This window comes from Capra hircus, chromosome 10 (genome assembly GCF_001704415.2).
Source record: "Capra hircus breed San Clemente chromosome 10, ASM170441v1, whole genome shotgun sequence".
NCBI classification, from domain to species: domain Eukaryota; kingdom Metazoa; phylum Chordata; class Mammalia; order Artiodactyla; family Bovidae; genus Capra; species Capra hircus.
The window spans coordinates 65,056,512-65,073,331 of NC_030817.1; the positions used below are offsets into that span (position 1 = coordinate 65,056,512).

At 50.2% G+C, this 16,820-nt stretch overlaps 1 protein-coding gene across 6 annotated transcripts in view; it reads right to left on the reverse strand.

The window, feature by feature from the left end:
• The window catches only part of STARD9 (StAR related lipid transfer domain containing 9), a 123,731-nt gene that overhangs the window by 31,900 nt on the left and 75,011 nt on the right, over positions 1–16,820 (reverse strand). For 5 of the 6 annotated variants that reach the window (XM_018054387.1, XM_018054388.1, XM_018054386.1 and 2 more), the window contains 8 exons: positions 13,802–13,981; positions 10,160–10,211; positions 9,677–9,814; positions 8,886–8,968; positions 8,660–8,763; positions 3,388–3,584; positions 2,471–2,918; positions 158–417 (listed from right to left, as the gene is read on the reverse strand). In XM_018054387.1, the coding sequence (XP_017909876.1) occupies positions 158–417; positions 2,471–2,918; positions 3,388–3,584; positions 8,660–8,763; positions 8,886–8,968; positions 9,677–9,814; positions 10,160–10,211; positions 13,802–13,981 (1,462 nt within the window). Of the gene's footprint in view, positions 1–157; positions 418–2,470; positions 2,919–3,387; positions 3,585–4,176; positions 7,207–8,659; positions 8,764–8,885; positions 8,969–9,676; positions 9,815–10,159; positions 10,212–13,801; positions 13,982–16,820 lie in introns of those variants that run through there. The other variant, XM_018054390.1, reaches the window with a different exon arrangement.

Consider the following 16,820-nt stretch of genomic DNA (forward strand, 5'->3'; position numbering starts at 1 on the left):
GTTCCCTTTTGGTCACCACCCTGCTGGTGCATGGCCTTAGCCCTCCTGGTCTGAGTGGAAGGGGTAAGGACCTTCAGCTTACCCCATGGCTTTCACTTGTGAGCTGACTGGCCCAGAGATACTAAACTCTGGGCCACCATCTGACGGGGCTGCTTACCCATTCTCTCCACTTCCTGGACACTGGCCGACTCGGAGCTCTCGGTGAGGCACGTGCCCAGGTGTGAGGCTCCCTTCCAGGCCAGGGCCTTCCTGGCTGTGCCAAACTGCCCCTCGCCTGAGGAACAGAGGGCATGCTGGATGAGATGCCCTATCCTTGGGGGGTAAGAAGCAGCCAGGGGCAGATACTCTTCTGATAATTGCTCAGCAGGGTCAGGCATAGGTGGTAACGTGGTGGAGGGATCCCGATTCACGAAAACACTGTGGAGACAAGGAAAGCCATCTCAGAAGACAGAGGTCCCTACTTCCTCCTGACAAAGGGAATATAAAGTCCTCCTCAGTTTGCTCTGAAACAGATTTAAAACTAGGCCAGGGCTTCCTTGGTGGTTCAGTGGTAAAGAATCTGCCTGCCAATGTAGGAGACACAGGTTCAATCCCTGGTCCTGGAAGATCCCACATGGTGTGGAGCAACTAAGCCCCTGAGCCACCACTGAGGGTGTGCTCTAGAGCCTGAGAGCCACAACCACTGAGCCCACATGCCGCATCTCCTAAAGCCTGTATGCCCTAGAGCCCATGCTCCACAAGAAGAGACGCCACCATGACAAGAAGCCCATGCACTACAACCAGAGAGGAGCCCCAGCTTGCTGCAACTAGAGAAAAGCACATGCAACAGTGAAGACCCAGCACAGGCAAAAATAAATAAATAAAATCATTAAAACTAGGTCCCTAAGGTCTTATGAGCTTCCCTGATAGCTCAGTTGGTAAAGAATCTGCCTGCAATGCAGGGGACCCCGGTTCAATTCCTGAGTTGGGAAGATCCACCAGAGAAGGGAACGGCTACCGACTCCAGTATGGCTAGCCATTTCAGTATTCTTGGGCTTCCCTTGTGGCTCAGCTGGTAAAGAATCTGCAAGCAATGTGAGAGACCTGGGTTCGATCCCTGGGTTGGGAAGATCCCCTGGAGAAGGGAATGGCTACCCACTCCAATATTCTGGCCCGGAGAATTCCATGGACTGTATAGTCCATGGGGTTGCAAAGAGTCAGATACAACTGAGCAACTGTCACTTCATTTCATGGCCTTTAGGGTCAGAGGAAAGCTCTACAGGCACACAAGACAACTGCAGACTAGAGCCCTGGCTCTTAAAGCAGCCCCGGGTACACTGTGTTCCTCATTTTCTTTACTTATAAAAAGGTTGGACGGAATCTGAATCGAATCCCGCCTTTAGGGAAATCTTCCAACATGAGGAACTGAAGAATAACTGAAGTGGCTCTACAAGGACCCAAACAAACAAGTCTATAAGGAAGCACATCGTATAGAACTGACCCACTTTAACAAATTAATGATATGAACAAATTATTAAGAAGCCAAAAAGGATGATTAAAAGAAACTTGAAGGATATAATAACTACATGCAGTGTGTATATCCTATTGGATCTTAACTATAAATATATATTTTGAGGCAACTAGAGAAATTTGAATATGGCCTAGGTTTTTTATTATACTTATTATTTTAATTTTGTTGGGTGTGATGACAATATGGTTACAAGGAAAGCCCTTATTTTTCAGAACTGTATATATTTGCTGTAGGACCGGAATGACATGCTGTATAGGAGTTGTTCTAAAATACTTCATCAGCAAAATGAAGGAGGGGAGACAAAGCAAATCGTGACACCTGCTCTGGGTGACAGGTACATGATTCTTCCCACCTTGTGTGTTGGAAATGTTTCACACAGTCTGAAGACTATGAGTGATTGGTGAGCAAACATAACACTTACATTAACTGCACCTACTATGGGCGAGGCCCTGTGCTAGGCCCAGAGCATATGAAGAGGTGGACACAGCCCTCTGTTCCAAGCAGTCGAGGAGACAGCATATCCTCGCCTTGACTGAACATGAGGAGTGAAGGAGAAAAAAAGGAGGAGCCCAAACTGAACCAGAAGTCAGAGAGACAGTGCTCCGCATGCTCAATACGGTGGGGGCTGAGCCGCTGACTGGAGCTGCTGGGCGGGTGGGAGGGGAAGGGGGAATGGTGCGGGAACAGACTGCGGTTGGGGCAGCAGCTACACAGGAGGCATACATGGACAGCCAGGGTCTGGAGCACAGGGAAGACGAGGCTGAGATTCTCCCTCAGGAGATGTCACCAAAGAAGTAAGAGCCCAACTATACAGAAAGGAGAGTGGTCAGAAGAGAGAGAAAGCGATGAGCAAGAGAAGAGCAGACACATCTTTCCGTTTCACAGGTGGAAGAAACTGAGGCCCTGGGAAGGGGCTGTCAACCTCAGCCAGTGCCTCCAGGCGGCCTCCGTGGGCTATACCTGCGCAGCTGGGCTGAGTGCCAGCTGCAGGGCCTTCGGAGGCGCAGAGAACTGCAGCTTGTCAACCTGCTTCTACGATGAGGCCCTGGGATCAGGGCACCAGGGCAGAGGGCTGGGAAGGGGGTCCTCCGGAGGCGGTCATCCTGGAGCCAGTACAGTGCCCTGAGCTGCTCCGGTCCCCTGTGGCCCTCCAGCAGCCTCTGCTTCTTGATGACCCTCTCCAGCTTGAATGAGGCTCTTCTCTGCTGGATGTTCTGCTCGTGTCTCCGCAGGAACTGCGGGTGCACCACGTTGCTCTGGCTTCGGACCTGCGGGTACGGCTGAGTCTTGGGGTCTGTCTGGCACCACGAATGAGAAGGCACTGCAGCCTCAAGTTCTTTCTCTGCTGCGTGGTCTTGCTGTGGCTGCTGCCGCAAGTTGGCCAGCCAGGTCTCTCCTCTGAGCTTGTCTGCAAACCAAAAACACCCCAAGAGAAGGTCAGCCCTCCCTCCCTCCCTGGACTCAGGCACCTCTGGCCACAGCTGTACCTGCGCAGAGTGAAGAGCTGGCCAGGTTGACAGGGTGGGATGAGGGCCACAGGGCCCTCTGGGGCAAGAGTGACGGCCCCCCTGACCACACGGCAAGGAGATGTAGCCCCTGGCCTCAGCAGGGCAATAGGCACACACACGGGCCAGTAGCAGAGCCTGGACAAATGTGTGCACATGAAGGAGCAGGCAGGAGAACCACACCCCGATGAGGGGCCAAAATGAGGCTGTTTCCTTACTCTTGCTTTTAGCCCCTTGTAAAAGCCCCTGGGGTAAGAGGGGAGAGAACCCCTAATACCATAGATTCCATCATATCACAAAGAAAACAAAGGAAAGAATACAGAAGGTGGGGCGGGGGGCACAGAGAGATGGGAATGGCAAGCAGGCTCCTACCGTCTTCAACCCGCAGGCCGGTGTGCAGCTGTTTCGGCTCCGCTTCCTGTTTGGCTCTAATCTGTCCCACTAGGATCTGCTGCCTCACATCCCCCACGAGGTGCTGCTGCTGCTGCTGCGGAATCTGGGTCCCGCAGGGCGTCTCTCCAGCCCTCAGTGGCCAGTGGTCCTTGTTACTCTGCTCTCCCAGCGCTCTCCTGTCACAGGGGCCGGGTCACCCGGGGGAAACGCAAACACAGCTCAGTACAAACCACAGTGGCCTCAGCCCCTCCCAGGGAACCCTGCCTTGGACAGGGTGCAGAGGGCTCCGGACTCCTGACAGCTTGGGACACACCGGCACGGTGTCACAGGCAGCTGGTGATGTCACAGTGCGGGAGGGGAGAGCAGTCCTGAGGCTAGCAGATTCCTAGGCTGTGGGCTCAGCAGAAACACAGGTTCATTTTGGTTAAGGAAAACAGCAAAGTAAAGTGGTTGGGTTTTTTTTTTTTTTTTTAATTTTTAGCTAAATAAAGAAACCTTGTCATTAAAAAAAAAAAAAAAGAAGAGAATAAAAAGGTATCTGCTGAAAATGTGGCATAATGAGAGTAGAGCAGAAGTTCTGGGAACATGGTGGGACCGGAACTTCTCATCCACGTTCAGAGCCCACGACTGCACCTCTCAATCTAGTAGTGGAAGGAGAGGGAACTCAGACGCACACCGACCTGCATGTGCCCCAGGGGCCCCGGGGGAGGGCTGGTCTCGGGGAGCGAGCCCTGCAAGAGGGTTCAAGACCTTTAGGCTCAGCCTCACCTCTCAGAGACACCTGCTGATGTGTTTACTGGTGAAACTGTCCAGGATGTGTTTAGATCCAGTGGGGAGGCATTGGGAACATGTTGGGGATATAAATAAAACATGATTTAGCCATGAGTCAATCATTTGTAGTACAGCTGAATTTTCCAATAATACAAAATTTTCAAAGGTTCTATTGGCTTGTACAAGGACTCAAATTCATTCCCCAGCACCTCTACCAAAAGAAGAAAAAGAAAATTCTAGACTCGGTCATGCTTTACTCTGCCACCAGGTTCCTGCAGGACCATGGACGAGTCAGAGCCTTCCTCCAAAGACTGACAGCTTCTCCCCTCATGCTAACTTCTCCCTTGGTCTCACATGCCTTCTATGCATGGGCCTCCCATGCTGTTTCTTCAGGGCCTCTCCATTCCTGTCATTAAGGTTTCTAAAAGAGCCAAATGCATGGGGCTCTGCTCTGAGGTGAGAGGGGAAGCATCCAGGAAGGTTCAGTGTTTGCTGGAAGCTGACACATAAGCTGGATCTGGCTGTGCTTAGCCTACCCTTGGCCCTCATTCCAGCCCCAGGAGCCCATGGCTCTCAGGCTTGGAAACTCACTCAGTGACTTGACACCAGAAGCGGATGGCAAACTGGCTGAGCAATGCGCTCTGAGAAGTCCACTCCACTTGGGAGATTTACCACCTTGTAGAGAAGAATGAAAGCAGAGGTCCAAAAACTACAGCCTGTGGGCCACATGGTCCACAGCCTGTTCTTGTGATCCAGTTACTGGAACCCAACCACACCTGAGGTCTATGTATTGTCTAGGGGGTTTCTGTGCCTTGCTGGCAGAGCTGAATAGCTGCAGCAAAGCGTAAAACACAATCCAGCTGCTTTTGACTTAGAAGAAATTAAGATGTCTTACTGTAACCTGAGGAGGACAGTGAAGGACGGATGGGTGGGAGAGTGAATACACGCACAGGGGCGTGGGTGGGAATGGACACAGTGGCAGGCTCCTCTGTGGAAAGGAGGCTGTGTGGGGCTCAAACTGCAGTGGGTCCAGGGACCTGCACCAGGTGCTCTGGGGAAGACGGGTGCTGCTGCTGGGATCAAAAGGCCAAACACACACAGGGGAGTGTACAGAAAACATGTATGGCAGAGGCTAGCAAATGGAATAAAAAGCCAGTGAGCACCACACAAACAGAAAAAACAGTTGATGAAAAACATTTTACACATACACTTGTATGTATCATACCTGCATCACAGCTCCAAATTGTATCTGACCACGGACATGGATGAATTACAAACCTGAACCCATCAGAGGGTCTTAAGACATACCCAACAAAGATCCAGACCATCAATTACAAGAGACAGGGAGGAGACATTTATTCTGAATTCCCAGAGAGTACTCAGTTTCCTTCCTGACTCTCAGATTTATTGGGTTAACCAAAAAGTTTATTTGGGCTTTTCGCAAGCTGTTATGGAAACCTGAACGAACTTTTTCTCCAACCCAGTACAATCAGCTTCTCTCTAGAAGACAGCTCCTTTACCCTCCCCCGGGGAAAGCTGCAGCTAGCCATCAGCTTCTGCAGACCCAACAGTGGCAGCAGGTCTGCAAGGAGAGGCAGTCTGGAAGAATCCCCACAGACCCTGCACGTTCACCTGAGGAGTCACACACCATCAGACTAAAAACGGCTCCTGTGCTGAGCACGTTGTCAAGTTCCCAGGAAGCAAGTGAAAAAGAACATGCTGGCCTAATGCTCCATGCTGGGTAGATGACCAAGGAGCAGTCTTCAGTTACCTGCAGTTGAGGACCTCTGTCCCTCTCAGATGGTACCCTTCACCCTGGGGGACCCTAGCACCTCCAGCTACTGCCAGGACTCCATCAGGCCCTCTGGCTGCTCAGCTCTGGAGGCTTCTGCAGCAGAAACGCAGAGGCACTCACTTGCAGAGGAGACAGTGGCAGTGGCAGCAGCAACAGCGTCCCTGGGTTCTAGGCACTTAAGGCTAAGTTCCCCAAATTCCAAATGGGACAATGCTAAGAACACGGATGACAAAGAGTTTTCAAGGACAAACTGCTCTCAGGTCCAGATAACTGCCAACGGGCCAACCTCCCTTGCTCTAGAGTCAGCGCTAGCTTTTCAGGCTCCCAGCAGAGAAGCACCCCACCAGAGAGAGGGGACGGAAAGGAAACCTGGGACACAAGGAGGCGTCGGAGCCTACACCACCCAAGAGCAAATGAGAGACCCTCATGGAGACACACGCCCAGATGGGGAGCCCTGCTGACAATGTGCTGGGCCCCTCATGCTCACAGTCTCTCCAGCCCGTCTAGCAGATCACAGGCTTGAGCCCACCCCACCCACTGCTGGCTCATGCCTGCGGGTGATGGCAACTGGGTAGGACCACCCAGCCCAAAGGCTCCCAGGGCTGGAGCTGAAGATCGGAGGCAGCAAGGGGGAGAGGCCTGCTTCTCTAGTCGCCCTCTGTCCTCTAATGAAAGGGGTCATTCTTGGTGCTGCTGAATGGTCACGTCCATGCCCATGGGGGTAGAGAGCCTGAGAAGACTTCAAAAAGACAGAAGACCAGTGTTTTTCTGGGGTGAATGGGTCTGCTAGGGCAAGATACGAGGACAGGAAAACAAAAGGGAGGCCACCTTCCAGGGCAGCAGGGCTGTGGGGTGTCGGGCACTGGGCAGAGCATTCCATGTGCACCCGCTCCTTCAGCCTGTATCACAAGGACCCCTGGGACAGAGATGGTAGCACCCTTACTTGGAGGTGAGCAAACAGGCTCAGAGACTTAGCTTGCCTAAGATCACACAGCTTTCTGTTGTAGAGCCAGGAGGTAAGGCTACTTTACCCAATGCCAATATCTCCTCAAGTATCTGTGGCTCTTCAAGTTGCAAAGCCAGGGCTCTCCTGGTGGCTCCATGGTAAAGAAGTCAATGCAGGAGATTTCTATCACTGATCTGGAAGATCCCAAAAGATGCAGAACAACTCAGCCCATGCACCACAACTACTGAGCCTGTGCTTTACAGCCTGGGAGCTGCAACTTCTGAGCCTGCACGCTGCAGCTACTGAAGCCCACGCACCCTACAGCCCGTGATCCCCAACAAGAGAAGCCACCACAAGGAGAAGCCCAAGCACCTCAACTAGAGAGTAGCCCCCACTCACCACTAGAGAAAAGCCCATGTGGCAACGAAGACCCAGCACAGCCTAAATAAATAAATAATTTTAATTAAAAAAATAGTAAGTTGCAGAGCCATTTCCTGTAAACTTCTGGACTCTGGGGGAAACACAGCCTCAGTGTGTCTTCCCAACAGAACTTACCTATGATAAGGCCCCCTTTCATGACTTCACTACAAAAAGGGAGGTCATTCTGACAAAACAAGAGCCCTGGCTTCAGCCCTGAGCTCACCTTGGTCTTGATGCGCTCCACTCTGTGCCACTCCTCAGGGCCCCCAGTCGCCCTACACTGGCCATCCTCCCTGAGGCCAGGATCACTGTCCTCCAGGCCTCAGCAGCCCTCCCGGGAGCGCCTGCCTGCTGCTCGTGCTCCTGGGCTCAGAGCACTCCTGTCCTCACCCTCATCTGGTCATCAAGGTCTGACCCAAGACTCTCCTCAGCTTCCATCACCACTCCTGGCCTGAGGAGAGAGCAGCAGGAGCCCAGGGGCTGTCAGAACCCTCCCAGGCACCCTGAGTTCATGGTGTGGGACAACCCCCCGACACCAGGGCCTCACAGACACTAGGTTCCCTGCTGACATTTGCTACAGGAAGTCCCCAAGGTACAAGACACTGGTGGCTTTCAGAACGGAAGGATACCACTGCTCCCAGTATCCAACCCACAGGGCATCTTGATCTGGGAGGCAGCTCCTTCACTGAAGTGGACAAAGGACAACTGTGAAGAAGAAAAGCAGTTGCTACGAATCACATAGAAAACTGACTCCATACTCCACAGTCTCAAGGCAGGCAAAGCAGGTAGATGAGGGCAGGAGCCCAAGATAGTTTCATGTTGTTCCTAGAGTTCCTGAACCCTTGCTTACGAGGGAAAGAGGCTTCTCAATCCTACAATAACTTAAAAAACTCAGAGGAAGCTGGTCCTGGAAGTTAACTGACACATATGTGAGCTCACACACAGGCAGGCCAGAATTCAATGGGATCCATGGGAGGCAGGTCTGAAAGCAGCAACAGATATCCACAGTCACATCACATGTAAATCTTGTGGACAGAGAAGGTGGCCACAGGAAACATCAAGTGATATTAGTACACACCTCTCTCAGTGATGAAGGAAGTGTGACATCCAAGGGGAAGTGAATGAGGACCATGAGCACTTGCCTGCCACCCACTGGCTGAGCGGCTAGCTCACCATCCTCAGACCACTCACCCAAGGTGGTTCAGGCCAGGCTTCACTCCCAACTTGGCTGCTACACTCAATTCTTCCCTGCTCCATGTTGTAATGAATTGAAAGCAAAACCAATAGGCTCCACAGTAGAACGAGCAACTCTCTCTCACCTTTCCTTCCAAAGCAAAGGGCAGAGACACATCTGGGAGGCAGCGACATCTCCACCCAAGTCCAGCCACTCCAGAGAGCCACTGCCGCCAAGAGCCTCTCCGACCTGTGGATAAGGAAGGAAGCCTCATCACTCCTATCCCAACAGATACAGACGTAGCTCGGCTCCCCCACCAGAAAGGCGAAGCAGGGAGGTCAACAGTCACGTGGAGAACGCCATGTGCTCACCTGCCTCCTCTGCCGGAGGACGGCAGCCTCTGCGGGGTGGTTGAACCGGAACTTCTGTGCTTTCCCCAGGGTTATGACTGCTCCTGTGGCATAGACACCAAACTAAAATCAAGCCACAGCTCATGTTCTGAGTACAGTAATGTGCAGGGCACTGTTCTGGGGAACAAAGTCCTACCCTCAGTAAGGTGATCATTTAGCTGAGTCAGTAAGATCTGCACTCCCTGGATATCATATAGCATATGCATTGAACTAATGAGATGAACAGGAGAAGCCCTGGTATTCCAGGGGAAAGCAAGTGGAGCTCCAGGTAGAGCAGTCAGGGAATACTCCATGAAAGAAGGGGTACCCAAGTTCACCCACAAAGAACACAGAATCTGAATAGATTAATAGTAGTAGTAATAATGGCATTAATCATCATGATGAGTATTTTCTGAGTGAAAAGAACACTGTTAAGAACATTACACAGATTAGCTCATTCAATCCTCACAATGATTCTATTATTATCCCCATTTTCTAAATGAGGAATTTGAGGCTCAGGGACCTTCCCAAGGACGTACAGCTAACAAACACAGGTACTAATTTCAGAGAGTCATTCTCTGCTCAGGGGTCCTGGACTTGGGGTCTCTATTTACAGGAAAAGGACCATATTAGGAAATCTTCAGATCCCTGGGTGCAGAGGCTGGTGGTTCCATTCTTAAAGCCTGCTTCACTGAGCCCTCTTGATCTGGCTCCTGAGAACAGAGCTGGTCCACCACTCATGCTGGCATAAACTGGGCTACGGGTAGTCCTACCTTGGGTGAGACGGCAAGAGGAGGTGACCTCTCGGCCGTTGACTGTGCAGCGGGCCCCGCGGGCAGGACGTAGAATGACGACCCCACAGGCGCTGGTGATAGTGCAGTGGTCTCTCTCAATCCACTGACCCTGCAGGACTACAGACAGTGGGGGCAGTGGGGGCGGGGCAGTCACTCGGGTGGAGGCATAGCCCAGGAAACATCTCTGCCTTTCTTTTGATGAGATCAGAATCCACTTCTGGAAGATCTCACATCATGACAGAAGAGGAAGAGCCACCACCTGAAACCACCCAGACCCAGATGGCCCCACGGTGTGTGTGTCTCCTCCTCTCATGTCCAAGACCCACAGCCTGGCAGCAAAAGAGGAGCAGCCCTTCAGAACTCCAAGATTCCTTCCTCTCAGAACCCTCAGCTTCCTCGGAAAGAAAACCCGTCAGGCATGAATACCTACACAGAGCATCAGACCCATACACTGTCACTCACCGATGTCCTGTTCCTGCTCCGAGTCAATCCTTCCTATTTTTGTCGTCCCCTCCTAAACGGAAAAACAAAGCCATTTTAAGGAGAATAAAAAGGGATGCAGCCCTGCCCCAAAGGAGAGTCCACCTGTTTGAGCACTGACACTGTCTCCCCATGCCCTCCCCAGCCTCCTTTCCACACCACTTCTCAGCTTTGGTCCAGGCTGCTCTGACTGCTCTGCCCACTCACTCTGCAGCCCAGGATGCCCCTGGGAAGGTGTGGGCAAAACAGTACAGGACAGCTTTTTGCAAAGTGAATCCCAGGGACGGGGGAGCCTGGTGGGCTGCCGTCTATGGGGTCGCACAGAGTTGGACACGACTAAAGTGACTTAGCAGCAGCAGCAGCAGCTAGCACTGGCCAGCTCCTTTCTGTCCTGTAACCTCGAGTTAGGCAGTCAGAGCTTCTCTAGCCTGAGGAAGTGGACACATGAGTACGGCTTTCTCCCAGGGACTAAGGTTAGTGTGGCCCAAGTTTGGTCCAAGTCAGTCTCAAAGAGACATGCTTTCTATGACAAAGTATTGAAGCACAGGATTTTTACCTTCTTAATCCGCAGATGAAATTTAACAGACACCAGATTCTAAGAAGAATAAAGCACAAAAAGGAGGAAAACACATCTAGAATTTAAAAAGACTGAAAGAGAGTATAAGAGAGGAGGTAGAAACGGGAATTAGTATCAGTGAATCACTGGGTTAGCAGAGACCATACCAACACAGTGTAAGAGCACAGCTCTGTTTGAGGAAGGCAGTGACGTGGCAACGGGGATGCGAGTCTAGAGCTGAGTCTAGAGCTGTGTTTATCATTTACTAACTATCCTCTATGTACGGGGCACTGCGCCGAATGCTTTACAGACATTTCTCATGTAATACTTTAACACCTAGAATGTAGTATTATGATCCTCTGCATAGAGGAGGAATCTGAAGCTGATAGGAAATAAGCGGCCCTGGGGGCCCACAGACTACACAGGACAACTCTGGCTAGAATTCATTTCTCTCCTGGTCCCGTGCCCATGCTATTCCAACCTCACCAAACCACCTGTCTGGTGACCAATGCTTTTTAAGTGACTAGAAAGTTCTATGCTAGGCTTCACTGTCAACAGCCAGAATGGAGGGCCCTGTAGCTCTCCCAAAATCACTTGTGAAGAAAGACTCCTGGAAGTAATAAATGAGGATCTGGCTCCCTCCCAAAATCCACGACTCTCCAGAACCCAGGCTTTCCTGCTCAGCCACTGAGGATCGCATGAGCCAATGGATGCCGGTCTCTAGACTCCACCAACCAGAATGGAGGGAGAGGGGTCAAGACTACTCTCAAGGGGTCAGGGTCAGCCCTAATGACGAGGCACGTTCCTCCCAAAGGGATAAAGGCCACAGCACATCCCAGCCTCTGGATCTGCAGAGCAGAAAGCACCCAAAACATGCTGGCATCTCACTTAATGTGGGCTGAGCCAGCACCTGCTGCCCCTCTGCTGCTTTATGCCTCTTTCTTGGGAGGAACAGCAAAACAAAGGCAGTTATGAGGGTGAAGTTCAGGATATCAATAACCTGTGCTCCTCCCACCCTTTCACTGCTCACTCCCCACTCAAGCTGCCTCCCAAGGTGACTCAGGCAAACAGCTCCGAGGCCATTGTTAGGCACTAGGTCTGGGTTTGGAACCAAGTTAGCAAATAAAAACAGAGAATCTAAAATGACTACTGTTATACTACTACCCAACCCAGGATGTAAACAAATGAAAAGGGAGGAAATGGGTAAAAACCCATAGAAATGCCAGGATTAGAAGCAGACTGAGAGACTTCCCTGGTGATCCAGTGGTTATAAATCCTCCTTCCAAAACAAGGGATGTGAGTTCGATTCATGGTCTCTGAACAAAGATCCCACATGCCTCAGGGCAACTAAGCCTGCACGTTGCAACTAGAGGAGCCCACACACTGCAACCTAGACGAGCCTCCCCAGCAAAAGCAGACTGGGGCCTCACGCCTAGGTTCACTACCAGTGTGTGAGGGAGGGAGCGACCCTCAGCGCACTGACTCGGCAAGGGGGCCAGTGACCCAGGATCGTCCATCTCCTGCCTCCAGCTCCATCTGCCCTCATCCTTCAGCCCTCTGCTGCCACCCTAACTCTGTCACATGATGTCTGCCTTCATCTGCTCACTCCACATCCAGTCAATAGGTCACATCAGTTCTACTCAAACACTAAGCGTTTTATTCCATCTGGTCTCTCCTGACCTCCAATCTTTCCCTATGGCTCTGACTAATGGAACGATCGATTGCCTTTGGTGTTTAGATTTGTTATTAAAGTCACAGCTGTTTCTGCCTGGAGCATTTTCACTGAGATGATTTATGCTGTGTCAAAAAAGAAGCTACTTTAACTTTCTGTCTGGGAGGCTCAGTCTCTGACAACTTCCCCGAGGGCTCAGCCTCAGAACACAGACTTGCTAATAAGTGCATGAGTCTTGTTGAGGTCTCCCCACCACAGGCACTGCAGCAACAGCAACCTAATTTCTCCAGGGATGAAGGCAGCATCACATATCCCCATAAACTCTGCTCCTTTTAAATGTCGGTTTAACATGCTGGGGACAATTATGAAAATGCAGATTGGATTTCCAGTGAGCATAGGACTCTTGGCCACATACAATATGTTTCCCTGGTGGCTCAGATGGTAAAGAATCTGCCTGCAACGCAGGAGACACGGGTTCGATCCCTGGGTTGGGAACTAGGGAATGGCTTCCTACTCCAGCATTCTTGCCTGGAGAATCCCATGGACAGAGAAGCTTGGTGGGCTACAGTCCATGGGGTTGCAAAGAGTCGGACACAGCTGAGTGACTAACACGTTCACTTCAATGTATGTTTAGCCCATCCATGGGGACTGTCCTTCTACAATAGGACAAACACTTTTGATGAGGACAGGATATAAGACTCTACCTACCATGTGTCACTAACTCTCAAAATGCTTCATTTAGAAGGTGGCCTCCAGGTGACAAAGAACGACGGGAGCCAGGTCTTTACAGAAGGGCTTCACGTCATTCTATTTTCTCTGGATGCTTGCATGTCGCACCCTGGTCACCCTTAGCCCACCAGCTCTCCAGAGTTCTGCATGCTTTTTATAAACTTCCTAAACCAACTTCCTCTCTCCTCTCTTCTTTCCCAGGCAAACCTAGTAATGGAGAAAGGAGGTTGACTGAAGCGGGAAAGTACTAGAAGGGAACTGTTTCTTATCCTTTGACCCCTTTAGCCCCTGAAAGCCCTCTGTGAGCTGGCTGTATCTGCGGGGAGCGCTTGAGTGCTGGTGGAATTATGAGGTTGGGATTTCACCTCCAGGAGTGCGTTCCTGTGCTTTAGGAAGCCAGAAAAGGAATATAAGCAGCGTCTTTCTCATGTTAAATGAGGAAGCTGAGGCACAGAAAGCAAAAACAAGAGCGACAGTAGTAACAGCTGAAAAACAAATTCTGATTGCTAGTCTTCTGCTCTATTCATACAAAAATGAAACAGATCACAGCTGGTAGGCAGACCTGGCTTCCTGAGGGCAGTTCTGCCGCCTCGGCTGCCACTGGCCTTTCCCTCCTGCACCTCTGGGGCCTGCAGTTCAAGGAGGCGGGGTGAACCCGTCTGCTCACCTTGAGGTGGTAGAGAACGACACCTGTGCTGAGCACGTCGTCCTCCAAGGCCATCAGGTGTGGCAGGCTGGAGTCAATGACCAGCCCAGCCTGCCTCTTGTTGATGTCCACTCTGTAATGCTCCACGAGAGCCTGCCACTCGTTCCACTTCCGGGCCCAGTCTTTAGACAGCTGGTCTGTCTGCGGAGACAGAGGGGTGGACACTCAGCACAAGGAGCAGTGTCCGGTGCCATCCTGGCCCGTTTCCGGGCATCACGTCCTCACTTTCCTCCCCAGGGACTACTCAAGGCCCCACACAGGCCCTTGCACCTCCTCTGTAAGCTCTCTGTGTTTTCTAAGTTTTACTCAATAGTTACTATTAATTTTATAAATAGAAACTCAATAAATGTTATTTTTAAAGTTTTCTGCAATGAGCATGTATTGTTTTTAGGGGGGGAAAGAGCACCATAAATGCTATGTTTGAAAATTAGTTGGGGGACTTCCCTGTAGTCCAGTGGCTAAGCCTCCGTGCTCCCAATGCAGAGGACCTGGGTTTGATCCCTGCTCAGGGAACTAGATCCTATATGCCACAACTAAAAAATCCAGCATGCTGAAGATCAAAGATCCTACGTGCTGAAACTAAGACCCAATGCATCCAAATAAATATCAAAAAAATTAGCTGGGATGTGAGTCAGACATCTTGTTTAAATTCCCTTCTTTGCATGACCATCCTGTGTGATCTACACTGGGAGTCCTCTTGTGACCTAACACTTCCAGAGGTATACCCTTGAGTTCTAATATAAGTTTGCGCACCCCTCAGAGACCCACAAAGCACCAAGAGTGGTCTCTCCAGGGAGAATGAAGGCTATAAAACTGGTCTGAAAGACCATGCAATAGTAAAGTAACAACAGCAGTAACAATAAAACACTGAGGGCTTACTATGGATCAGGAACAGAATTTTCTTTTTTTTTCTAAGAACAGAATTTAAAAAATAAATATACTAAGGCTTAGAGGCCTTAAGCTAAGCCCACTGGGGAAATGTGAAGGAACAATGTTGAATGCTGCTGCTGCTGCTAAGTCGCTTCAGTCGTGTCTGACTCTGTGCGACCCCACAGACAACAGCCCACCAGGCTCCCCTGTCCCTGGGATTCTCCAGGCAAGAACACTGGAGTGGGTTGCCATTTCCTTCTCCAATGCATGAAAGTGAAAAGTGAAAGTGAAGTCGCTCAGTCATGTCTAACCCTCAGCGACCCCATGGACTGCAGCCTACCAGGCTCCTCCGTCCATGGGATTTTCCAGGCAAGAGTACTGGAGTGGGGTGCCATTAAAGTGTCCTTTTTCCTTCTTGTGGTGGAAATTGATGTCAAGGCAAGAAACTTCCTTTGGGAGTGAAGAACTGAGGAAGACCAGAAAAGGAACTAGATTCAGCTAACCCCTAATCTCATAAAGAAGAAAACTTAATTTTTTTTAATTAAGAAAAAAGAAATCATGACAAGTTTAGGTACAAGTATTTTATGATCCTAGAAATATTCTTTTCCTTTTTTTTTGGTCATGCCACACAGTTTACAGGATCTTAGTTCCACCACCAGAGACTGAACCCATGCCTCCTGGAGCAGAAGTGCAGTCCTAACCACCGGACGGCCAGGGAATTTCTGAAACATTCTTTTTAATGTTATAATCATTAAGTTGAAGTTTGAAAACTACAGGATACCTAAGAAGGGCTGGCAGAGGTGGGTGGCAGGGCACACTCCCCTGAAGGTGCTGCAGAGGACACCTCCCCTCTGGAGACCTTTATCACCCACTCCTACCTGCCTAAAGTTGTAAGGCCAACAAGTGGCAGGTTCAAGTCCAGTCTGCCAGCCTGTATAATGTAAAAATGCTAATGAGCCTGGAATGAAGCAAAAATCAGAATATATAGCTAAACAGAATTTTTGAGAAACTTCTGAATATCTGAAGTAGCCTTAAAGTTTCATTTGAGTAACAAAATACTGACATAGCCAGAATACTGTAATAACATACAAGGATGATGCAGTGGAACACTAGAAATGGGGACTTTCATTTACAAGACCTAAATCCAACCTGTCACCAAATAATGCCTACCCCTTCTTCCTTTTAAATGTCTCCAGGAATTACCACTTGATTCAATCTCCCCAAATATACTCACCCTCATAGGGTCACAAAAACAGTCTCTTTCCTTGTTGGTCTGTTTCCAGGCCTCAATCCATCCTACATGCAACTGTCATATTAATTCTCCCTATATCCTCCTTTATCATGTCACCAGCTTGGTTCAAGAAGCTGTGAGTAACCTGCTTATGTCAAGTACACAGCTCCTAAACCAGCCCTCTCCTCCCCTCAGTGCCTCTACCAGGAGCATGTATCCTGGCTGGCTCCAAGGTCCTCACACTGCACGTGTCCACATGGTCTCTCACACCAGCTCTTCTCTCACTTCTGTGGCTTTGCCTCTCTCATCCCTCCCTTACCCTGACACCTCAGCCCATCTCCTTATCTAACAGACCCTATCCATCCTCCAAAGTCTAGTTCAAAGTCTCTGCCTTCCTACTCCAGCACTGAAGCTGTCAATGAAAGTTCCAAGCCACCATGATTTCTTCCTTCTGAAGCTCTTTCCATCTAACTCACGTACATTCAGCATTGAATCATTCTCTAAATGTGCTTCCAACTAGACTGCAAGCCACCTGAGGGCAGGGACTTCTCTGTGTCTCCTGCAGCATCACGGGGAACACCTATTTGGTGCTCAGTGAATACCTGTCATTTAGTTGATTTACTTATTTACCGGAAAATAATTTTTTTCTAGGCTACTGTACTGTCTGAAAGGAGTTATCATGATCCCCTGAGAGAAGAAAGGAGAGTCAGAAAGCCAATCAGCAGGCGTAAGACAAACATCCCCGAACTCAAGGCTCAATGGAGATAAAAGTTTTCTCCATATAGAACCTCTCTGTCCTGATGAGGGAGCAGTCCTGGCCCAGGAATGATGGAGGGAGGTCAGAACTGTTCCCAAGGTGAAGCGAAGCACAACAGAGCG